The sequence below is a fragment of the Hypanus sabinus genome, chromosome X2 (genome assembly GCF_030144855.1).
Source record: "Hypanus sabinus isolate sHypSab1 chromosome X2, sHypSab1.hap1, whole genome shotgun sequence".
Taxonomy (NCBI): Eukaryota; Metazoa; Chordata; class Chondrichthyes; order Myliobatiformes; family Dasyatidae; genus Hypanus; species Hypanus sabinus.
This window is the reverse complement of record NC_082739.1, coordinates 7,059,427-7,066,481: the sequence shown is the minus strand read 5'-3', so window position 1 is coordinate 7,066,481 and position 7,055 is coordinate 7,059,427. Positions and strand designations below refer to the sequence as shown.

The 7,055-nt window shown below is 39.0% G+C and overlaps 1 protein-coding gene across 2 annotated transcripts in view; it reads left to right on the top strand.

Annotated features, from left to right (window-relative positions):
* The first annotated feature begins 781 nt into the window (after positions 1–781).
* The window catches only part of LOC132385110 (carotenoid-cleaving dioxygenase, mitochondrial-like), a 65,647-nt gene continuing 59,373 nt past the window's right edge, over positions 782–7,055 (top strand). The window contains exon 1 of one of the 2 annotated variants that reach the window (XM_059956863.1): positions 782–1,017. In XM_059956863.1, the coding sequence (XP_059812846.1) occupies positions 924–1,017 (94 nt within the window). In that variant the 5' untranslated portion in view covers positions 782–923. The remainder of the gene's footprint in view (positions 1,018–7,055) is intronic. The other variant, XM_059956862.1, reaches the window with a different exon arrangement.

Here is a 7,055-nt window from a genome sequence, read left to right as displayed (position 1 = left end):
ACCAACAGCCCTTTCTCATGCATTCTGATTTCTAGATCATTCATTTTACTACTTGAGCCATTTCTTATCCTCCAGTCTGTGAAAATTTAAATTTTACACGATAACAATTATATCTATTTCATAATCCTTTGACGCTTCTATTTATGCATCCTATTACTCCTTGGATGATGTCAGGTTATCTGTGTCTACCCAGCCAGGGTTTTGCAGTTTTTGTTGTTTTTCATTTCATCTGGGTTATTTATGGTGGTTTAACTGCCTGTCCCAAATACACAAGCTCTTTAACCTGTCTGTATTTGTGTAGTGAACTCTAATTTGGTTCAGAGTTAATAATCTCCAATTATTCACTGATGGGTGGTTTCCTAACCTTTTTCAAAACGTTAGGTTTTATTTTCTGTTTGTCCTATTTATATCGGGTGTATATTAATTCTTATACCACACACATTTGGATTGTTTATATTTTTGTATTCTGGTTTTTGATATCAGTTTCAATATGATTTCAAAATGAATTGTGTCTTTTCACTATCCTGCTTCTTCCCGTCCCCACCCTTTCCATTGTTTGATTTTAAAAGAAGTCCTTTCAACTCACCCCATTCATTATTCCAGCTAGAATCAGGGTCTCATCTCTTTTATGGTGCAGTCCACTTCAGTAGTACATGTTCAACTGTGTTTGATGCTAAAATCCCGTATAATGGACTAAACATTTCAATAACCTTATTTATTTGACTCTGTGCCAGACATTTCTTTCACTGCCGCTTACGCTAAAGGACGGACGCGTCTGGCTTTTATTTTGACGTTGCTGTTATGTAAGCTTCGAGGAATTGCTGGTAGTAATCTCGTCGCAGTGAAACCTAATTAAAACAGAACGACTTGCGTCGAGTATTCGTCAAGATTTTCAAAGAAAATCTTCACAGCTTCACAGAATAATGATTGCTTTGGTGAAAATGTCACTGCAATTATTTTGGATCGTGATGGAAGACATTATGAATTTTATTACCACGGCATTAAAGGTTGTTCCAGGTTAGAAATTCTCAACTTTGAGGTTTTGGAAAATGCTTACAAAAATATTTATTGGTATATATTATGTAGAATTTTGTTTTTAGTGCAATCATGCTTAGAGTACAGAAGTGAGAGTTCCGGTTTTTTGAAATTCTCCCGTGAATCTGCGATATGGCAGTCGCTTGTTCTTGGAGTTTAAAAAAAGGGTAGTAACTTGGTTAAGAAAATTCGTTGTTACACTTTCTTGGTGGCAACCAAGTCGGTACTATGGCTTGAAAGTGTTCGCTATAGCAAGAATGACTGTTAAACCCAACAAAAAAATTGCGCTATTTCAAGCCTTTATAAAGAGTGGACTCACCACGTCCTTAAAACGAGTTCATTAACTATGGATGTCAAGCCTTTAAAAGGAGCCGTTCAGTGGTGGTGGGGCGTGGATAGAAATCAGGAAACGTATTTCTATAAAGAGCTTTATTTGATGGTCGTAATTGTGGAGCATAAAGTTCAAATTCAGAATGGTGGGTTGGGGGCAGCATTGGTTGTTGGGTTGAACGAAGTTGGTGAAAAAGAAGAACAAGACTATCTATAAATAGTTATAAGGATGAGGTGTTATAGGACTCCATGTAGATTTATGAAGAGCAGAGAGTCTTTGTAGTCAGGAATCGATTGTAGTAGCCAAGTTTCTGAGTGACAGAAGCCTGCATGAAGTTTAAATAGAAAACTAAAGTAGGGGTGGAAATTGGTGAGGTAGTGAAGGTGAAATTAAGAGTACCATGAACAGGAGATATGTTCAAATTGTGGATATTAAGACTCATCCTGCAAACTGATACCATGACCAGACATGAACCAACAAGTTGTGTTTTCTCTAAGCTTAATTAGACAAACTTGTGGATCATCCTAAATGGAAATAAGCTACAGAAAAGCAGTAGCTCACTGAAGACTAATTGATAAGTCAATAAACGTCCAATAGAATTCCAAATTTAATCTTGATGATTGTAATAAATAAGTTCAAACAGTAATGTTGAAACTATAAAAGATCTTTGAAAGCTTAATCCAGATTTGGACTCTTGGAGATGTTGCAGATGTTGCAGTTTAACATGTGGCTAAGTTGATAGTACAGGAGGAAAGGCTTCAGACTGTTGGATCATTGGGCTCTTTTCCAAGGAAGATGGGACCTGTACAAATGGGACAGCTTGCACCTGAACTGGATGGGGACCAATATCTTTACAGGAAGATTTGCTAGTGCTGTTCCAGGGAGTTTAAAATTAGAGTTGCAAGGGGGCGGGAACCAAAGTTAGTGGAATGGTTCTGGAGGGAAGTAGATGTTAAGTCTACATGTGAGACTAGTGCTCTGAGTCATGTATATTTCAATGCACCCAGTATTGTAGTAAGGTGAGTGAACTTAGAATATAGATCAGCATGTAGATTTATGATATTGCATCCATTAATGAGAGTTCGTTGCAGGAAGGGCAAGACTGGCAGCACAATATTCCGGGTTGTTTCTGACAAGATAGAGGGGGAGGTATTAAATGGGGAGGAATGGCATTACTTGCCAGGGAAAATGTCACAGCAGTGCTCAGACAGGACAGATTGGAGGGCTCATCTACTGAGGCTATATGGGTGGAATTGAGGAATAAGAAAGAGATGACCATGCTAATGGAATTATATTGTCAACCTCTCAGTAGTCAGTGGGATTTAGAGGAGTAAATTTGGGGAGAGATAGCAGACATTTGCAAGAAAATAAAGTTATGATAGTAGATGATTTTAACTTTCCATATATTCCATGCTGTAAAAGGACTGGATGGAATAGAGTTTGTCAAATGTATTCAGGAAAAATTCCTTAATATATAGAAGTTCAAACTAGAGAGAGCATGATACTGGACCTCATATTAGGGAACAAGACAAGGCAGGTGACAAAACTGTGTGTAGGGGAACACTTTGGATCTAATGATCATAATTTCATTAGTTTCAAGATAATTATGGAGAAGGATAGGTCTGGTTGAGAGTCTAAATTGGAGAAAGGCCAATTTTGATGGCATCATAAATGATCTGGCAGGTGTGGACTGGGATAGGTTGTTTACAGGCAAAGGGATTCTTGGTAAGTGGGAGGCCTTTAATAGTGAAATATTGAGAGGACATAGTTTGTATGTTCCTATTGGAATAAAAGACAAGGTTTTCAAGGAGTATTGAGGGCCTGGTTAAGAAGAAGAAGGTGCATAGCAATTATAAGCAACAAGGAATAAATTAGGTACTTGAGGAGTATAAGAAATGCAAGTGAACACTTAAGAAAGAAATCAGGAGGGTTAAAAGAAGGCATGAGGTTGCTCTGACAAACAAGGTGAAGGAGCATCCAAGGGCTTCTACAGATACATAAAGAGCAAAAGGATAGCAAGGGACAAAATTGATCCACTTGATGATCAGCATGGAGCCAAGAAAGGTGGAGGAGATTTTAAATTATATTTTTTGCATCTGTATTTACTCGAGAGATCGACACTGTCTAGACTGAAGCAAAACAGTAGTGAGGTCATGACTGTATCTGGATTACAGAAGAGGAGGTGTTTGCTAGCTTGAGGCAAATTAGGCTGGATACATCCCTAGGTCCTGACAAGGTATCCCCTAGGTTCTTGCAGAATGCTAGTGCAGAAATTGCGGGAGCTCTGGCAGAGATATTTAAAACATTCTTAGCCAAGGATGAGGTGGAAGAGGACTGGAGTTATTCTGGAGGACTGGAGCTGATGTTATTCTGTTGATCAAGAAAGACTCTTAGAAAAGGCTGAGAAATTAAAGGCTGGTGAGCCTGGCATCAGTAGTGGGTAAATTATTGGAGAGTATTCTAAGAGACTGGATATATAAGTATTTGGGTATATAGGCAACACACACAAAATGCTGAAGGAACTCAGCAGGCCAGGTAGCATCTATGGAAAAGAGTACAGTCGACATTTCAAGCCAAGGCCCTTCAGCAGGATATACAGGGCCTGATTAGGGATAGTCAACATGGCTTTGTGTGTGGTAGGTTGTGTTTACCCAGTTTTATAGAGCTTTTTTGAGGAGGTTACAAGGAAAATTGATTAAATCAAAACAGTGGATGTTGTCTACTTGGACAACATCTATTAGCAAGACCTTTAACAAAGTCTTGCATGGGAGGCTGGTCCATAAGGTCCAGTCACTTGGCATTCTGTGTGAAGTAGTAAATTGGATTCAACATTAGCTTAGCGGGAGAAACAATAGAGTGGTTGCCTCTCTTACTGAAGGCCTGTGACTAGTGGTGTGCCACAGAGATCAGTGATAAGTTCATTTTGTTTGTCATATCTGTAAATGATTAGGCTGCTTAACATCCAATTAACAAGCTACAAGTCCATGGTATTACAGGGAAGAGTCTAGCATAGATAAAACTGTGGATAACTGGCAGGAGGCAGAAGGTGGGAATAAAGGGAGCCTTTTCTGGTTGGTTGCTGGTGACTAATGGTGTTCCAAGGGGGTCTGTGTTGGGACCGATTCTTTTTATGTTATATGTTAATGATTTGGATGATGTAATTGGCTTTGTAAAGTTTTCAGACGATACGAAGATAAATAGAGGGGAAGATAGTTTTGAGGAAGTAAAGATGCAATAGAAGGACCTAGACAGATTAGGAGAATGAGCAAAGAAGTGGCAGATGGAATACAGTGTCGGAAAGTGTACGGTCATGTACTTTGGTAGAAGAAATGAAAGGGATGGCTTTTTTTCTAAATGGAGAGAAATATTAAAAAAACTGAGGCACAAAGGGACTTGGGAGTCCTTGTGCAGGATTTCTTAAATGTTAATTTTCAGTTTGAGTTGTGGTCAGGAAGGCAAAATTGATGTTAGCATTCATTTCAAGAGGACTAGAATATAAAAGCAAGGACATACTGTTGAGACTTTATAAAGCACTGGCGAGGCCTCACATAGAATATAGTGCGCAGTTTTGAGTCCTTTATTTTAGAAAAGATGTGCTGAAACTGGAGAGGGTTCAAATGAGGTTCATGAAAATGATTCCAGGATTGAACTGCTTGTCATATGAAAAGCATCTGATAGTTCTGCACCTGTGTTCAATGGAATTCAGAAGAATGTAGGGTGACCTAATTGAAACTTGCTGCGTGTTGAAAGAGCTCAATATAATGGGTGTGGACAGGATGTTTCCTATGGTGGGAGAGTCTAGAACAAGAGGACAGAGCCTCAGTATAGAGGGACATTGTTTTAGAATGCAGATGAGGAGGAATTTCTTTAGCCAAAGAGTGGTGGATCTGTGGAATTAGTTGCCACAGGTGATTTGGAGGACAAATCTTAATGTATATTTCAGGCAGAGGTTTATAGATTCTTGATTGGTTAGAGCACAAAAGGATACGAGGAAGGCAGAAGATGAGGGCTGAGAGGAAAAATGGATCAGTCATGATGAAATGGTGGAGCACACCCGATGAGCCAAATGGCCTAATCCTGTTCCTGTATCTTATGGTCTAATTGCCTTATAAATGGTAAACTGGATCAGCAGATTTGCAGATGACACCAAGATTGGGGGCATTGTGGACAGCAAAGAAGACTATCAAGGCATGCAGCAGGATCTGGTGAAATGAACTGAAAAATAGCAGATAGAATTTAATTCAGACTAGCGTGAAGTGTTGCACTTTGGCAGGACAACCCAGCTTAAGACTTACATATGGTAGGCACTGAGAAATGTGGGTAGGAAAAAAAGAGAGCTGGGAACACAATTCCATAATTCCTTGAAAGTGGCAACATAGGTAGGTAAGATCGTATAGAGAGCTTTTTGCACATTGACCTTCATAAATCAGAGTGTTGACTACAGGAGATGGGATATTATTTTGAAGATGTTGGTGAGACCAAGTTTGAAGTACTGTGTGCAATTCCCACAGGAAAGGTGTCAATAAGATTGAAAGAGTACAGAGAAGTTTTACAAAAATATTGCTGGGACTTGAGGACCTGAGTTACAGGGAAAGGTTGAACAGGTTAGCAGTTTATTCCCAAGAGTGTAAGAAGGGAGATTTGATAGAGGTATATAAAATTCTGAGGGGTATAGATTGGGTAAATGCAAGCAGGCTTTTTCCACTGAGGTTGGATGAGACTACAACTAGAGGGCATTGATTAAGGGTGAAAGGTGAAATATTTAAGAGAAACATGATAGGGGACTTCTTCACTCAGAGGGTGATGCAAGTGTGGAACAAGCTGCCAGTGAAGTGATGGATGCAGATTGAATTGCAATACTGCATTTAAAAGAGGTTTAGATAGGTATGTGGATGAGTGGGGAATGTAAGGCTATGGTGCAGATGAGGGTTGATGGGACTAGATGGGATAACAGTTCAGCATGAAATAGATGGGCCAAAGGGCCTTTTTCTGTTTGTTGGTGTTCTATGACTACATACTTTTGGAAAGTGTTTGTTGCATAAGGCTTCAGTGCAATGTGGGGAAATAAAGATAGCTAACAGAAAGCAAGATAGTTATATTTGTTTGAAGGAGAATCATCTCAGTCCTCAGTGATCCCTGTGGGAATTTTATAGTGAAGTGAATAAGGCTCAATCAACTCAAGCTGTTTTAGTGACATTCCTTCATCACAAGTTAAGTGCTTTCTCAAACTCAGTTCCATTGGCAGCTCCTCTAATAATGATGAGATCTGTGTCCGCTTCCAGCAGAAGTTTGTCTTGAGCTGATAAGTAGAAGGTAGCATTTCCACCACTAGAAGTTACAATGGCAATGATCATCTCCAAAAATACTCTGGCCAATATGTTTTAATATTTAATAGTCCTGCTATTCTAGAATGCCTTGCCATGAGCTAAAGTGTTAACTGGACTAAATGCAAAAATATTATTAGAAGTGCAGAGTGGAAGTGTATTGTTGCGCTGAATTATTCATCTATTTATTCCTCAAACAACTTATGTCATCTGTAACAGACAGACAGACAGACATACTTTATTGATCCCGAGGGAAATTGGGTTTCGTTACAGCCACGCCAACCAAGAATAGTGTAGAAATAGAGCAATATAAAACCATAAATAATTAAATAATAATAAGTTAATCATGCCGAGTGGAAATAAGT